The following is a 17277-nucleotide window of genomic DNA, read 5'->3' as shown; positions in this document are numbered from 1 at the left end:
GGGTACGTATCATTGAAGTGCTGTTCTGGAAATGTTGAAATTTCAGCATGACAATACCATCTCATCCATGGGTGGCAATGTTGCGAATACTATTGACAGAAGTCATCCGTTGAGTTCCATAGATCTAAGCCGCTGAACTGCACATATCCGTTACCATACTCTAACCCCTTACTAGGAATCAAAATTCTCATTCCCAATCAATAATCCATGCAATTTCCCATCTCCTCCAACCAACTCCCTAAACTCACCGTCAACATCAATAGCTCCTCCATTCATACCCTCGTCTCCAGCTCCTCTTGCTTCATGATCTCCCGCTACCTTCTCGAAAACCAAGTCTGCACATTCTGTAATCGTGATCCTTAAAACCCCAACAACCTCCTTAAGGGCACCCTGTAGCCCAATCAAATCCCCTCTCCGTCCATCACCAGCATCATTACCTCTCCTGGGTGTAATGCTGGCAACAGCACCACCAGCGTCCATATCCATATCTGCCAAGTCATCACACACATGCAACCAACACGCACACAGCCCGGCCAGCAGTTCAGCTCTCCATCTCCAAATCCTTGGCCAAGCATTCAACACTAGCATTTTAGTTGCTTCCGTAGCTGCCAAAAGAAGAGGAGGGTATGCCGTACCAAATGGATTTGACAAGGTAGCTGAGAGCACGGGAACGAGATCCTGTAGATGCTTGGTAGTGTGGATGCCTAGCTCTGAGGAGACGAGCGAGAGCTGGGAAAGCAGCAGCGCGGAGAGGCGTGGGTGTGGATATGATGATATTGATGTATTTTCTAAGGGGGCGGGGTTGCTAGTGTGGTGGTAAGATTGGAGGATACTCTGTCGGAGGAGGCGGGTAAGGGATTCCAGACGCTGTTGGGATTCGGGGTCTTCTTTGAGGCTGGTCTGGGTTGTTTTAGGGTATGAATATTGGGATTGGGATGAAGGAAATCGGGTGCGAATTACCTCAAGGCATGCTGGATAGGCATATTGGAGCAGGTGGATGGATTCAGATTCGGGGGTGAGAGTGGGCAGGGAAAGAAGGCAGGGAGTAAGAGCGTCTTGAAACACTGAATCCAGGTTCGTGCGCCGGAGTAAGTCGGATTTCGATTCCTCAAGAGGAGCTAGAAATCTAAGGAGAAGCTCGGAGCCCTTTGCCTTGAAGGCGAGCGTCTCGTCGTCTATTAGAGAGAGGATTGCGGGAACGAGGAGAGGAAATTGGGATTCCAATGTGGCCTTGTCTGAGGGCTGTTGAATTGATTCCTTTTTGTTAGCAGCTCATTTGTAAACCCCTGCTCCTCCACGGCTGCATCTAGACTCGAATTGGGATGACTTGAAATATCTCCTCTCCACGTCGACAAGATCGTTGCAGTCAATAACGTGGATACCAACATACCGAATACCTCCCAATCACCCAAGAGAGCACCGTGATAACATAGAGGTCCTTAAACTTCCATGGCTTAGACTTCGGATCGAAAATACTTGGATCAAATCTCGGCTGGGGGATAGGATGCACATTCTTCCTCCCGGCCGCTGTAACTGCAGGAGTTTTTGTTTTGGAAAATAGAGGCTTCACTTTTTTTCTAAGCACCTCTTCAAGGATAGCGGCCAGCTCTGCTCTGTTCTGTGAGCGTAAAAGCGACTCGTAACCTTCAAGGATAACAGAGGCCACGTTAAATGCGGTCTCTGTTGTCCACGGATCCTTCCTGCAGGTGAAGGCAGCCAAGGACGTGATAACATCGACTGAATCGTCGATTTCAAGTTCATTGATAGGACTTATCGAATGGAGAAGTTGTAGAACGGAGACTCCAACAGTTGACCTCAGTCGAGCAACCTTGTACCTTGCCAGCGTTGGCAGTTTTGCAGCTTCAACCAGTTGGTGATCATCATCAGCAAAAGCCAGGTTTTTGAGTTTCGCAAACCAATTTACTCACTGTCTGAAAGCTGAGCCTCCTCCCATGCACCGGTGAAGTCTTCATTTGGAAGAATAGCATTGGCAGCCCAGAAAATGAAGAATCTTGCCGCCTCTTGGTCTTTCTTCTGTAACTGGCCGGGCCTCTCGATGATAGCTCTCAAAGCAGCCTCCACAATAAGTAAATCTTCGCATTTCTAAACAGAACGATATTAGCAAGCGAAGTCATCTAGGATGTATAACCGATGCTCCTTAATAAGTTCAGGCGTACCTTTTCATCTGTATTGGAGGCAGAAGATTCGTCTGCGCTTATTTCAGACCATAATTCTCCAAGGCTTATATCTGGTTGTATTTCAGACGGGTTCAGATGATAGCCAACGGTGTCATCGACCGATTTCCACCTTGCACGCACCGCAGCTCTATATTGGTTCATGAATACGGATTAAGTTTGAGTAGAATATGGATAGAGATTCCTCCGGCAATAGTATGTCAGGTTGGCTGGGTTTGTGTCAGCCTGTCACCTATTTTGATGCATGTCTAGATTGAAATTGGGGTGAAAGAAAGTTTGCCTTCAAGGGAGCGCTGCCGAAGGTAGTTAGTTCTTAGGTCTTTTGAAGTTTACAACCAGGAACATGTTCCGCTATTCAATGTTATAGATATGCATAATATGCAACGGTGGAGTTTTTCTGCAAATTCAATGTTGATTTCCCGCAGTCATAGAGAAATTATGTCAACACTAACTACACCAGAAACACCTTACTACCTACAGACACAAGTCATTCACTTTTAGGCTCTGAAGACTCATTAATCCGTGCCGAAATTATCTTACACACAAATCTATATGTTGCGTTTGATATTATTCAATTCCAACTCCCCTTTCCTTCGAAGGAGTTCACTAATTGCGGCCTCCTTGCTTGTTTCTTCTGGGTTGCGGAGCTGCCATTCAATCAACATCTCCAGAGCAGTACCCATCCACGGCCCCGTTTTCACGCCCAGTGCACTGACGATATCATGGCCGTTGATAAGTGGACGTAGTGAGAATGCGTCGAGAAGATTGTCATTCTCAATGTACAGGAGAAATTTCTCGTAACTTTGAAATACTGTTTTAAAACGACGGATGTTAACTTCAGTAACTAGCATGATGATGGTGCAGTGATCTCCTTACATTGGTGCGGTTCTTGTCCCTGCATAGCTTCGCGGACTATCGCAAGGACAAAGCATAATCTCCAGTCTCGGCCTATGGTTCGAATAAATTGTCCAACTTTGGCACGAACCTCTGGGGGGGTATCGGCTATTTCGTCCTTGAGGAAGGACGATTTCATATGAGATATCATCTTGTGATACTTGGATGCCGCGGTAATGATATTGGCAGCCTTATTGTCGGCGCGCAAACTGTCTTTAGCAACAGTTGTTGCACGGGGCATAGGCTCCGTGGGCTTCGATGGTATCGGGTCTGGAACTGTGGTCCACGGCGCAAGTGCAGCTAGAAGCCATGAAAAGTACCGCTCGTTCTCATTACGGATCAGTATATCTCGGACATATTGACGTGACTTTTCAAATCCGGTACCATTTTCGGCGGAATTACTCAATAGGAGGCTTAGCACATCATAACCCCGTTCCCAGGACGATGTATCAACCCCAACGTTATCCTGATGGTTGGCAAGTATAGTATCATACAAGCCTAATCGATTGATCCGTTGCAAGGCTGTCAAGGGGTCAGGACCTAAAGGTAGAAAGAGTCAGCTGGACGTTAAAAAAGGGGGTTTAGATGGGGGTCTGCTTCTAGGACAGCATACCTCGCAAGGTTTTCTCAATCTCGACACCGATTCTTTCCTGACTAATCTTGGCTTTTAGAGCTGATTTGATAGCATCTATTTTCATAGCTTCTTCCGTGTCACAATCAATGGTGTAGCCCAGCCTGCTTGCAAATCGAATCAATCGCAGGACTCGGAGTGGATCGTCTTTAAAAGTCTGAAATGGTTCCATTGGTGTGCGTATGATTTTATTCTTCATGTCTTGCAATCCCTGTCCAGTAAAGTCTTCAATCAACTCTGTATGAATATTATAGAATAAAGCATTCACTGTAGCATCCCGTCGAAGTGAATCCTCTTCTGGTGTCCCAACTTCGACCTGGGGATTTCGACTCTCGTCTGTATATGTTTCCTTCCGCAGGTTGACAAAGTCAATATCCAATCCGAACATTCTCGTCGTGGCTGTCTCAAGGTGTTTTGATCTTTCGGGATTCTTCTCGATTTTATGAAGCTTAATGAAATCAACAACAGAAGGGTTGGAAGGGTGAAATATCTTGTATTTTCTGAGATTTCCAGGAATCGAGAGGTATTCTTTGAGGCCCTCCCCAAATTTCTCCCCCGTCATGGAGTTTATCGCTACGTCGATGTCGTGGCTTTCAACACCGAGAAGCTTGTCTCGCACCCATCCTCCAGCGAATCGCAAAACCAGGGGCTCTGTAGCTGTTGGTGTTGTGTCTGGTTCTCTTTTATTACGTTGCTGGATGAACTCGGCTGCATCAAGTAGACACAGTCGCAGAGTTTGTTCGATGGGCGTGAGCACAATTTGGGGGAGGGTTGGATGGTTCATGTTCGTCTCTTTAGCCACGGCTTTCTGTGAGATTTGTTTCCCAAAAGCCTTTGAAATCCGTCGCGAAATCCGTCGCCGTTTGCCACGTCTTTCATGGGGTGTTGGGCTCTCCGGTTTGTTGGATGACATAGGCCCCCTCAATAGCTGTGGGTAAGCGAGCAAGCCCTTGTAGAAATGTTTAGATTCGGTTCCTCTCCAAGCTATAAACGATCGCGTACATGGAGCTGTGGTGAATACGGGGGCTGTACGAGTCGACGCCAGGCGATGGGAGGTGAGCTGGGTGCAGTGCAAGGTTGGCGATGAGAAACGAAGGGTCATCTGGGAATGCGTTGCTCAACGGGAGAAGATGATGGCCTGTCTCATTATGGTGACGAGTAGCTATTTAAAAAATTCCGGAAGATGCCATAGAGGCGCTGGATCTGCATATTTATTGTTTATATTCACATTGCTCCTTGTTATCTCATCAATTGCAGATTGACCAGAGTTGTAGTAGATTTTGGATATTAAAAATATTCGGGTTGGTGGTGGCAGTCAAATATGAAGTAAAGTAATTTTATCACGGACGCAACGCAACGTAGTTAGTGATCTTTTTTTGGGCTGATCCTCGCCGCTTGTCCTTAAATTTGTTAAGTAAACAACCCATCAACGGCATCGTCCCACAGCAGCATACAGCACCTCTATATATAATCCACTAATCTCTATCTGCCCCCCGTCTACTGTACATGCTATTATAGATACCCGTCATTTTCTCCATTCGATCGAGTCCCCGAGGTGTCCATGACATCACCGGACGATGTTACGCCAGTCAAGCCTCCGCCGTCCTTCTCACCCGGAGCCGCCCTCAATGTCTCCAAAGCCAGATACCCAGAGAAGATTCAGACCACCCAGCCGGTGATCTCTTCGCTATCAGAGTCCATTCTGACCGACTCTCCTCCGGAACGGCGTTCGTCCGAACTATCCCCTAGAACCGTATCTCCCAATGGGAGGTTGTCGCATTCCGCCTCTCAAATTCCCCGCTCAAGTGCCGTATCACCGCTAGGATTCCAAGTTGATACTACAGATGACATCCGCTCTCTAATAGTTCGGTCATTTTCCCCCGTTGTCGGTGTATATGCGTCTCCAGACACGGATGCGCTCGTACGGCAGAAAGGATTCAAGAATGGCTTCCACGAGTTGATACGACCGTTTGGGGAAAGGATTACAGGGAAGATAGTTATACGGGATGGGGTGGGCTCGAGTCGCACTTGGGAGGATTTCGGGGTCCGTTTTGTTGACTTGGATACGAAAAAGAATCCCGCAGAGTCCAGCCAAACGGATCCCGCTCCATCTCTTATTCAGATAGAACAGGTGCTCAACAGGCGTGTCCACTCCGTCGTTGACCCATTGGCAGGCTGGACTCGAGGTGGCGACAGCGGACACGGCGATTTACCCCTAGCTTCTCCATACTACAAATCATTTCTCAGACGGTTGCTCTCGACGACGTACCCGGCGCCTCACGAAACGTTCGCACATCCTGTCGCCTGTGTTATTGTCATAAGTTCCCATACACCTTCACCTCTTGAATCATTGCGTCAGCTATATGCTCATACAAGCCAGGGTGACAAGCGTCCACCGCCATGGGTGCATCCTGAATATCTTCGATACTACGTGCTTGTTCATGATGAAGACAGAGATGATATCGCACAATCAACGGCATTATTTGATCAAATGAAACGGCACTTTGGGCTCCACTGCCATCTTTTACGACTGCGGAGCAATCAATGCGTCATAACAGACGATGATAGCACGCATTTCCCGTCTTGCGAATGGCTAACTCCAGCCGAGGACCTCCGGCAGCTAGGTGAACAAGGTGCGTACATTTTCCTACGAACCGACCAAAATATGCTAGCTAATATCCGTGTAGAAGCCCTGATTGATGTTGAGACCGAAGGTTCATATCTCTTTGAATCGGACCTCACTGCCATCAAAGCATTCGTTCGGGAAATGGTCGCCCAGTCTGTAATTCCCCATATGGAAAACCGAGTGGCGCTCTGGAATGACCAAGTTGCCTCTCGAAGAAGAGGTTTGAGTGGTCGATTTATGTCCATGTCTAGGCGCTGGGCCGGATTCGGAGCAAGCACGAGGTCCCCTAGCGGAACTTATGGTGCCGGTTCAGGGAGCAATTATGATTCTCTTCAAGGATTCTATAAACCTGATGCGCCGGAAGCAATATTACGAAAGTTAGCGGATTTTGCATTCATGCTCCGCGACTGGAAGCTTGCATCCTCAATCTATGAACTTGTGAAGTCTGATTTTGGACATGATAAAGCCTGGAGGCATCAGGCTGGTGCCCATGAAATGTGTGCTGTGAGCACATTATTAAACCCGTTAGCGTCAACAGCGAAAACAAAGCTTGAATCTATCGACCAACTCCTGGATACTGCTAGCTACTCGTATCTTACTAGATGTTCTGATGCTCAGAACGCATTACGAACCCTTGTTCTCGGTGTGGAACTCTTGAAATCTCGTGGTGGTTCGGCCTCTGATGCTGCCGCAAAGTGGGCTATACGAATCCTTGATATGGGTCTTGTGGGTGACACTGGACGGATTCTTATATCCGAGCGAGTGTCTGCGTGCTATGCCTCCAAAACGGGATTCGGGAGTGCGAAATGGGGAATACGCCGAAGGAAAGCTGGAATGTGGACCATTCTTGCTGCGGACTCTTGGCTAAAGCAAGGAAAACCAAATCTTGCATCTATTTGCCTTGAGGAGTCGGACCGCCTTTATAGCGAAGCATTGGATAAAGGAAAGGTGCTTCTGCCAGAAATGCAACAGTTCATCGACAATCTACGGAATGCCGTGCAAATCGGATACCTCGAATCTCGAGGCCTTAATAGTGAAGCCGAAGTATCGAGTCCAATCAATTTTAACACAGAAGAGACGAGCGAGAAACTCGATAAACGCAACCATCGGAAGTCGTTAATCGGAGGAGTGAACCCGCTGGAGGCAGCGCCTTTAAATGTTACCCGCTTAAAATCAGATGACGAAAGCCCACGAAATGATGATTTCGAACAGTTAAGATGATCTGATTGAAACAAATATTATGGGGCATTTGGGAGGTAATATCAAATTTAATATGCGACATATGTTAGAGCAGGAATCTTTTTTTTGCGAAGGGGCGTTTCAGGGCGTTCGAAGGATAATATCCGCAGCATCTACTATAGCATAATCACATAGTTATTCCAATCCTCGAATATATCAGACTTTAATTGCTCCTTTCGATAATCACCAGTTCTCCTCTATATGCCTGGTAGAAATCCACGTGACCCCAATGCTTGTCGCGCTTATCGATATAACTAGAAAGTGACGTCTGGCTAATCCGGGCAATCCTTCACAATAACAAGAATGAATATATTTCTCTGACAAGATCTCTTCCAAGAGAACATAGCGAACAGTGATTATGCGCTGAAATACCAAGTGCAGCCAGGCAGTGAAATCTTCACTAGCTGCATCAAGCACCACATCCTACACGACAGCTATGAGCGAGCTTCTAGCATATATCCTTGCAAATGAGGAGTCTTTCCGAAGGTCAGCCGTCCATTATATAAACCCATGTTTACTATTCGCAGAAGCTAATAGACAACACATAATACAGAGCTCGACTTCCCTCCCTGTATTCAGACTTTTCTACCCAGCGGTATACCAATCCGGATGGATACGAAATAAACATTACGGCATGGCAGCGGGCGCTAGCTCATGCTGCTCTTGCAGGTGTTATACATGCTTCACCGGGAGGTAAACACAATGGTGTCGAAAAGACTGCAGTCAAAAGTAATTTACTCGTGCTGAGGGTGGGTGACGCTCTCATGGAAGAGCTAGAGACGACGGAATGGGGACGCCCAGTGGCTTTGCAGAGTGCAATTGTATGTCTTAGTTGTGGCCTTTTCTTATATATGCCAATCTTCTGTTGTTCCTTGAATTCTTTCGCGTGATCCGTAGCGGCTACCTTGCTTATTTGGTTTTCAACTTGGGTTTGTAGGACGAAGCTATGCGGTCGAATTCCATGATACCACTCGATACCTTCCAGATGAGCTCTACTAGCCCCTTCAAATCGACATGGTTATGCCTCCCTTCACCTCCCACAATATCACAAGTCATGGGCTGGAGCATGAGGCAGATAAAAGGTTTCCTCCCTTTTGAGGGCAATTCGGATGGTTCAGAAAAGCTACAAACAATGAACTTAGTTTTGGTGGATAATTTAAAGGTGCGTTGCTATAACACCTCTCCTCGATCTTCCCCCCGATAAAAATCCCCGTGCTAGGTCGGGCACGTTGCTCCATGTGCACCCTTCTCTTCTAACTGGGTTCTCATGTTTATATTACTAGGAAGTTGCAAAACGAGTCATTGCGGCCGGCGCAAAATCACACATGTCCAATACGGACTACATATATTCCAAGGAGCTATTTACGAAACAATTCGCAGATATATTAGGTGGGAAAGCTGTGTTATCTAATTTGGATTTCGATGTCCTCCTTATATTCCTATCCAGGGATGAAAATGCAATTATTTATGATGGAGAGGTAAGAACACCACTGCTTCTGTACTTTATTGTTGAAGATATATGTGTATATATACTAATAAACCGCTAGACAATCAAATTTGAGAGCTCCAAAAACAATACCAAGACAATAACACACGAAGACCGGACAATCGCATCGTTGAAGACGCTGATATCAAATCTATCCGGACAGGTCGCAAACCTAGAATCAAAAATCAAGGAACTATCACTCAGAGCAAAAAATGCAGTAGCTGATAAAAACCGCGTTGTCGCTCTATCCGCGTTGCGGTCGAAAAAGATGGCAGAAAACAATCTCAAGCGGCGGACAGACACTTTACTCCAACTCGAAGAAGTGTATATGAAATTGGAGCAGGCGACAGACCAAATAGATATTGTACGAGTAATGCAAGCCAGCACCGGCGTACTTCGATCGTTGCATGCCCAAGTCGGCGGAGTCGAAATGGTCGAAGACGCTGTGGAAGAGCTACGAGAAGAGATGGCTCGAGTCGACGAAATTGGAAATATCATTAATGAGGTTGGACCTGCGATCGATGAAGGGGAGTTGGACGATGAGCTTGTGGAGATGGAAGCCAAGGAGCAGGAAGCACGTGAGACCAAAGAAGCAGAGGCTACACGATGGAAATTGGCGGAACTAGAACAACTAGGGAAACCAGCGGCTAAGGTTGAAGCTGAGGCGCAGCGCAAAGCTGAGCAGGAGTATACGGCTTCATCACAGCCAGTCGATTACGACTCTGACCTCGAAGATAGCATTGGAAAGCTTTCGCAGATGTCCATTGAAGACACTTCAAAGACTCTTGATACAACGGCGAAGGAGCCTAGACAGGTTCCGGCGAAATAGATAGTCCTTGGATAATGGCGAAAACCTTGGAACCACGGCTACATCTTATATCTAGGGAGATATTCGTTATTCATGAAACGTCAGAGCGCTAGGATACAATCATATCATTAAAAATGGAGAGAAAGCCGAGTCATGCCACGGCGTCTTCTACAATTGGCGGTCTATCAGGCTCCATGCCAGTACTGTTAGCTTCTCCATTAATCTCATTTACCCCACCAGCTAACGAATGACGCTTCGGTTCAAGCTCGACTTTCTGCTTGTGGCGTTGGCTGCCCGGTGAAGTCTGTCCAGCAACAGTCGAGTCGGATGTATGATCTTCATTGCTATCCGCAGTTTCGTTATCTGGCGATGGCGGCTTGCGTAGGGTAACGTGAGCAATTTGCGCCTTTTTCATGCGCGCGCTGGCGATGAGCGTTTTGTAGTCATCAGCATGCGTCGTGGACCACGCGGAGGCATCGAAATCCTTCCGCATGACTGAATGAGAAGTTGCGAGGCTGGAAACGGTCGGTGCCTGACCGCCTTGCGTCCGTTCCCATATATCGAGTTCCCTGAGCAATTCGCGTTTTGGTTTCGGGACCCTGGAATCACAGTTTGCATTCCATATGTTCATCCATTCTGTGTGCCTCTTCTGCAGGAGAGGTTTGGGTCCCCATTCGGGGATCCCTAGCTCCTTGAGCTTCCGCCGCAGGACCGTCTCCTTTAGGAGTGAATAGTTTATTGTTGGGAGACGTTTTAGATTATGTGCTGGAACTGATTGTTGGGGCGGAAGGGCGGGGGTTCGTAAGGGTCTTGAAAAAAAAAAAAAAAAGTTAGTGAGGGTTATGCTCTGATATATAGCACTATAGAATTCTCGTAGACTTACCCAAATGATGACGAGGTTTTTGGTGACGCCGGAGACCCAGTGCAGGTATCCAAATGTGTGAAAACAGCCTCATTTTTCATTCTTCTGCTGCAGATAGGGCATGCGACAAGGCCGTCATCTTGGTATGATTAGCCTGCAGAACATATCTACCACGAATTGCAGCTGCCTGCAGGGATCCTACCTGGCTCAAAGTCTTCATCTTCCGTATCTTCAATAACCTCCACTTGCACCTGTTGAGCCCGATCCTCAGTCCTTTTGCTCTGCGAACGTGTCCTCCTCCCATCAGCGCCCATTGCTGCCTTGCCCTTCTCCAGCCCCAACGATGTCGTCGTCGTTGCAGTCTCTATCTTCCTCCTCTTCGCCATCGGCATTTCCACGCCGTCCTCTTCTTCCCCGCCCTGGTCCCGCCTCACAGTAGCGCTCCTCGCAAACTCCAAAACACTAGGTCTAGCCAGCTTAAATGAGTCCACCATCTCCTGCATAGCCCAGTTCCGTCGCAGCTTGAGTTCCTGGTCCCCACTTCTGCACGCGGGACATTTGCCCTCTGTACTGAGGCAGCGGCGGATACATAGCGAGCAGAAGGTATGCGAGCAAGAGGTGATGACGGGGTTATCGAAGAAGTCTTTGCATACTTGACATCGTAGAGCGGATTCTACACGGGAGAGCTTGGGGATGGGTGTGCTGAGCCAATCTGTGGAGTCGGGGATGTCGCAGCCATGATCCATTTAAGGGGCTCTTTTAATGGTGCAGTTGGATAACTAACGGAGCTGGAACAAAAGAGGGTGATCTCCAACGTATACTTACAGAGTAAAATCGCTAGCTCCTCCAACCGTATATAATGTATTGCCGGTGTATAAAGTAGAACCGCCTGTCTTTTACCAACCAAAATGCATATTCAACACTCGAAATCAAACCGAAATCAAACCGAAATCAAACCGTAGTCGAGATGATAAGAGTCTGATAGGCAGATAGGTGCCAAGACTCGATGACTAAGACGCGTTAATCCGGGGCGATGTTCGATATCGGATCAGGTTTTCAAAGTAGCAAATAACAACAAGATCAAACGAAATGAAATTAGAATACAGCTCACGATGGCTGCCCATTATAAGAAATACCTAGCCGAAAAGGTCATCAACGAACAAGAAATTGTAAGCTCCCAGCAACCGCAAATGGCAGCTTCAAACACTCGAAGTAACGCATTGAAAATGACCAGGTCACGTATCGCTCATTGAGCAGGGCTCTCAAAGTCCACTCCAACTTGGCAAAACGGTTCGCTCTTTTTCCAATCGCATACCGCCAGTGGAGAGGTGGACTTATTTGTACTGATCAGCCATGTAAAGAATGCTCTACGAATTCCACCGTGTGGAGAACTCCAAGAAGCCGCAGAGTGTCCACGCAACTTATCTCATCACAGGCACTCGGCTCCCTACCCAACGGCATCATGTCTTGAACGGAGACGCCAAAAAGGATGGCGATGATGACATTATGCAATGCAGTCCATTTCTGAGCAGCCAAACAGGGTTTCAAGAAGATGACACTGAGGATTCTCCCCCAGTGACTTCCACCACATTAGTCCGCGAGGAGGATTTATCCGGTATGTGTGTCATTTGGCCGTACTCACCGTCAACAACTGTCATATATTTATAGATAGAAGGCTGATAAGATCCAATGGCAGAAGCCAAGAGCCAATTCCAAACAATATTTTCAATATTCATGCATAGCGTCCAACCCACGCGGGTGCAGGACTTGAACGTTATGAGTGACATCGGGCATGATATTTTTGAGTCCCAAATAGAGGATCCCCTCGAATACGGAAAAATATACGGCATGATCCTGAACAAGAACGTCATGGTAGGGCTTCCAATTCTGAGCTCTGTATTTATTTTTGTAATTATTTTTCTACCTCCCGCCTCAGCACCCACCTACTGATCGTTTCTACAAAAAAAAAACAGCGGCGATCAGGAGTTCCGCCGCCAGCTCCTCCACCAGCCGCACCAGCTGCAGCGATCACAAAGCCAAAGCCAAAGCCAGTGAACGCAGAAGAGCCATCCAGGCCCACGAAACAAGAGGTCCCTCCGCTGCCACCGGCGCGGGCTAAGGATGCAACGTCGCAACCCTCATCCCGGGTACCCTCATGGCAAGGGGCAGCAACAGCCGCGGAGAGCGGATCTAGCTCGCTGAAGCGGGGGGTAAGCGGGAATATATTCCAAGCGTTTGCCCGGTCCAAAGCTAAGGTTAAGAAGGAGACTCCTGAGGTGGAATCGGTGTGTATCAACTAAGCAATTTTCGGATGAATATGCTAAATGATGCTGACTCTCTGCATAGGCTGAACCCAGTGGACCCGAAGATGGCATGTCGACGTTTCTCATTCTAATTCTCTCCCTTGCCCATATTTCAGTAATTTCCTGGAATAGCTTTGCTCTGTTTCATATTGCTAACATGCACCAGTTATGCTGGATGATTCGTCTGAGGAAGAGCGGGAGGACTTGTTCCTCGACACGGGGACGAGAAGCAGTTCCTCCAAGCGGGAGTCGAGGAGGGAGAGAGAAGAGAAGCTGTGGAAGATGATGGATGGTATGTACATGCATATATATATATATATATATATGTTTTCCAGGGAGTTCTTGCACGTGCTGACTATAAAGAAGATGAAGAAATGGCCGACGCGCCCGAGCCACCACCCCCCCAAAGTTGTGAAGCCGTCGAAACACTGCAATCCCCCCAGTCTAAAGCCGGAGAGGAAGAGGAAGAGGAAGAGGAAGAGGGAAAGGAAAAGGGAAAGGAAAAGGACAAGGAAAAGGAAGCATCCGCTCCCGCTACCAAGGGACGAAGGCGAGGGCGGCGGCAAGTCATGAAGAAGACAACGGCGATGGATGAAGACGGATTCCTAAGTTCGTATAATCACCTTCTTCACCTTCCATTTGTCATTGCCATCCCTGTCATCCTCCCTTGCTTCCCTGCTGCAAAAATGCACCGTGAGAGATATTCCCGTTCCCAGCGCTTACAAAAACACCCCGCTACGCACGTGCAGTCACGGAAGAGCAGCCTGTCTGGGAGTCGTTTTCAGAAGACGACGCTCCGTCCGTTGCGAGGCGGAAGCCGGTCGTTGCGGTCCACGCGAAGCCTGCTGGTGGCCGGGGAGGGGCAAAAACGGGGCAGGGGAGCATCACGTCGTTTTTTGGGAAGAAGTAATTTTTATTTTTATTTTTATTTTTTAAGTCTACATTTGTATGATTCCCCAACTCCAGCCCTCTTCCCTCACTTTCTTCCCCCTTGGCCCCTTCACGCCATACGTAGGTGTAGGAACCCCAAGCGGAAAGCAGAGCAGCTCGCAGACTCGCAGACTCCCATCTCGAATCTGAATATGCCCCGTGCAGCTCGTCCCACCAGCACAGAGCACCATAGAGCGGGATTGCCCTCATATTCTTCTAGACATGTAGTACATTGAGAAGAGAGATGAGAATGTGAGGAAAGGAGAGAGAGACACCAGAGCCCCAGGAGCAGACGGCAGCACCACAGACATTCGGACCCTGCGTTGTTTGGGCAGGACAGGCCAGTTGTCGGGAGCAGGGCCCTTCTGCCCCTTCTGCCCGTTCAGCCCATTCTGACCCGGCTTTGCTAAGTTCTCAAGCTGCGGTTGTGTTTGTTGACCGTCGCATCTGGCTTGGAAGGAGTAGCAGTGGTAGAGCAGGAGGAGCAGTGGAGTAGTGGAGTAGTAGTAGTAGTAGGAGGAGTAGTAGTAGTATTGGAGTTGTAGAAGTGGTGGTGGCGGTGGCTGCTGCTGCTGCTGCTGCTGTGTTGTTGTTGTTGTTGTTGTTGTTGTTGTTTTTGTTGTTTTTGTTGTTGTTGTTAACTGTAGTATGTACGTAGCAGCTGGGGAATCACGTAGTTTACAGTTTTCCGTGCTTGGATAAAGCTCCCAGTTCTCGGTTCTCGGTTCTCCGCCCCAAGGTTGTGTCCGTTCCCGTTACCAATCCACACTCCTTGACCCCACCACACGATCCCCGTTCACGGCTCTCTTGGGGACTTAATCCCACTGGCGCCCGCGTTTCCATTCCTTCTGTGCTTGCCTTGTGACCTACCTCCGCGGATGCTGGATGTCTCATTACAACCCACTCCCCCAGCATTCCCCCGCGCAGACTCTTCGGCGGGCCTTCTGACTGCGCCTGTCGCACATCCTCTCTCTCTCTGATATCTCATACTGCACACGTCCTGCACCGTTCCTCGCACCGTACTGCATACACACTGCATCCTGCTCTACAAACTACGGCTACGCCTACGACTACCACACGACACGACACGACACGACACGACTCGACTCGACTCGACTCGACTACGACTACAACTACAACTACAGCTACGACTACGATATATAGAGCTCACGCAGCCATGAAGCTTCCTTCGCGTGCTGCAGTGCTGGCTTTGCTCGTCTGCTCCAACAGTGCTCGGGCAGCTGATGCCCATGGACAACACTACCTCCAAGATAGCCGGCAATCGCTCATGGACGCATGTCCCGACTACGCCGAATACTCTGCGGTCAAACAGTTGAGTCGTTCCACAATATATGATTGTTGACGTTGCCTCCCCCCCCCCCCCCCCCTTTTTGGTCCGTGGAAATACCATTTCTCACTGATCTTTTGGAAAATGCAGCGGCCCGTACTCCGACGGCCCCCTGAAACTCCCCTTCCAGCGCCCCGTCGAAGCCTGCCGCACGTTTGTCTCCCCGGCCGTCGAACAGGTCATCGAAGAGGTCACGTCCCGCATGGTAGACAAGGACCTCGCCCAGATATTCCGCAACGCATTCCCCAATACCCTCGATACCACCGTCCGCTGGCACACAAAGGGCTCCGAATCTCTCCTGTCCCCACCTCCCAAGAAGCCCAAGAAGCCCAAAAAGAAACCCCCTGTCACTCTTCCAAGTGACGAACCCTGGCAGGGCCCTCAGTCCTTCATAGTAACCGGCGACATAAACGCTGAATGGCTCCGCGACTCCGCAAACCAACTCACCCAATACCAGTCCCTCGCCAAAAAGGACCCAGCCCTCCAGACCCTCATCCACGGCGCCATAAACACCCAGACCGAATTCATCCTCCAAGCCCCTTACTGCAACGCCTTCCAACCCCCTCCCCCCTCCAAGCTGAACCCCGTCCTAACCCCCCAGCACGACATTGTCCACCCAGTCTACGAACGCTCCGTTGCCTTCGAATGCAAGTACGAACTCGACTCCCTCGCCTCATTCCTCGCCCTCTCCAACAAATTCTACGCCTCAACCCAATCCACCGCCTTCGTCACCCCTCGCTGGTACAGAGCCGTCCACACCATCCTGCGCGTCATCGACGAACAGTCCCAACCAACCTTCGACTCCGAAAACGGCAGGTACGGACGAAACGAATACACATTCCTGCGCCAAACAACTCTGGGAACCGAAACGCTGAACCTGGGCGGGATCGGGAACCCCCTTAACAACGGAACCGGTCTCGTTCGCTCGGCCTTCCGCCCCAGCGACGACGCTACCATATTTGGCTTCTTCATCCCCGCCAACGCACAGATGTCCGTCGAACTCCGTCGGACCGCCGACACCATCAGAGCCGCCAAGGGCCCCGAGGACCTCATCAAGACACTCCGCCAGAGAGCAGCTACCATCGAGCGCGGGATTCGTGAATACGGCATCGTCAGGCATCCCAAGTATGGACATGTGTATGCGTATGAGGTGGACGGCTATGGATCGCAGGTGTTGATGGACGATGCGAATCTGCCGTCGTTGCTCTCGTTACCGTTGCTTGGCTTTGGCAAGGTTGGGGATGACGTTTACAGGAATACGAGGAGGATGGTGTTGGAGAAGGCTGGCAATCCGTATTATTTGGTCGGGGAGGCGTTTGAGGGGGTTGGGGGCCCGCACGGTACGGCCTTTTTTTTTTTTTTTTTTTATTCCAGCACCCAATATCTTAGTACCCACCATCTCTCTCCTATCTATATATGTATAAAACCTGCTCTAATTACAGATGAAAACCAGTTGGCCTCCAATCCGCCTGGCCCATGTCCGTCCTCACCCGCGCACGCACATCGACGGACGACGAAGAGATCATCCAATCTCTCGGCATGGTGCGGAATGCGAGTTTGCTGGGTCTTGTCCACGAGAGTGTTAATGTGAACAATGTCAGTGAGTACACGCGGAGTTGGTTTGCATGGGCGAACAGTATGTTTGCGCAGACCATTTTGGATCTTGCGGAGAGGAAGCCGGAGATTGTGTTTGGGAAAAGGGGGAGGAGGTATCGGATTGCGGAGGACGTGGCGATGGGGGTGGAGGAGTAGGAGTGCTTCGGTTTTTCTTTTCTTTTGGCCCTTGGCAGTGAATTGGCTTATTGTTATTATTATTGGGATTTGGTTGGATTGGTTGAATTGTTTTATATCCATATCCTCCATGTGCGCGTTTGGGTTCGGGTGTATTTTTATTTCTGCTTCCAGATGAGGATGAGCGTGGAGTTCAGGTGGTTGGATGCGGTTTATTCTTCTCT

General features: G+C 49.0%; 5 protein-coding genes across 5 annotated transcripts; 3 read left to right on the top strand and 2 right to left on the bottom strand.

Annotated features, from left to right (window-relative positions):
* Window positions 1–171: 171 nt before the first annotated feature.
* PADG_11199 (uncharacterized protein) lies at window positions 172–4822 on the bottom strand (the record flags this gene model as incomplete). Its single annotated transcript, XM_010758492.1, has 7 exons — window positions 172–1242; window positions 1391–1860; window positions 1929–2103; window positions 2178–2325; window positions 2778–3006; window positions 3072–3629; window positions 3703–4822. 7 exons carry the CDS (start codon window positions 4820–4822, stop codon window positions 172–174), a joined length of 3771 nt encoding a protein of 1256 aa, XP_010756794.1.
* A 459-nt stretch (window positions 4823–5281) lies between these two features.
* Window positions 5282–7567, top strand: PADG_01047 (uncharacterized protein; the record flags this gene model as incomplete). The annotated part of the gene is made up of 2 exons (XM_010757797.1): window positions 5282–6353; window positions 6408–7567. The coding sequence occupies 2 exons, from the start codon at window positions 5282–5284 to the stop codon at window positions 7565–7567; spliced, it is 2232 nt and encodes a 743-aa protein (XP_010756099.1).
* Window positions 7568–8021: 454 nt separating this feature from the next.
* On the top strand, window positions 8022–9900 carry PADG_01046 (uncharacterized protein; the record flags this gene model as incomplete). The annotated part of the gene is made up of 5 exons (XM_010758286.1): window positions 8022–8071; window positions 8139–8406; window positions 8523–8747; window positions 8869–9063; window positions 9133–9900. 5 exons carry the CDS (start codon window positions 8022–8024, stop codon window positions 9898–9900), a joined length of 1506 nt encoding a protein of 501 aa, XP_010756588.1.
* Window positions 9901–10030: 130 nt separating this feature from the next.
* Window positions 10031–11487, bottom strand: PADG_01045 (DNA repair protein rad18; the record flags this gene model as incomplete). Its single annotated transcript, XM_010757796.1, has 3 exons — window positions 10031–10688; window positions 10763–10880; window positions 10944–11487. 3 exons carry the CDS (start codon window positions 11485–11487, stop codon window positions 10031–10033), a joined length of 1320 nt encoding a protein of 439 aa, XP_010756098.1.
* A 366-nt stretch (window positions 11488–11853) lies between these two features.
* On the top strand, window positions 11854–17074 carry PADG_01044 (uncharacterized protein; the record flags this gene model as incomplete). The annotated part of the gene is made up of 12 exons (XM_010757795.1): window positions 11854–11910; window positions 11976–12031; window positions 12103–12356; window positions 12438–12613; window positions 12715–13030; window positions 13211–13336; window positions 13408–13653; window positions 13794–13950; window positions 14242–14398; window positions 15158–15306; window positions 15413–16662; window positions 16776–17074. 12 exons carry the CDS (start codon window positions 11854–11856, stop codon window positions 17072–17074), a joined length of 3243 nt encoding a protein of 1080 aa, XP_010756097.1.
* Between the last annotated feature and the right edge of the window lie 203 nt (window positions 17075–17277).

This window comes from Paracoccidioides brasiliensis (genome assembly GCF_000150735.1).
Source record: "Paracoccidioides brasiliensis Pb18 unplaced genomic scaffold supercont2.1, whole genome shotgun sequence".
Lineage (NCBI taxonomy): Eukaryota > Fungi > Ascomycota > Eurotiomycetes > Onygenales > Ajellomycetaceae > Paracoccidioides > Paracoccidioides brasiliensis.
Note: the sequence above shows the minus strand (reverse complement) of the source record. Positions and strands in the feature narration are given on the sequence as shown.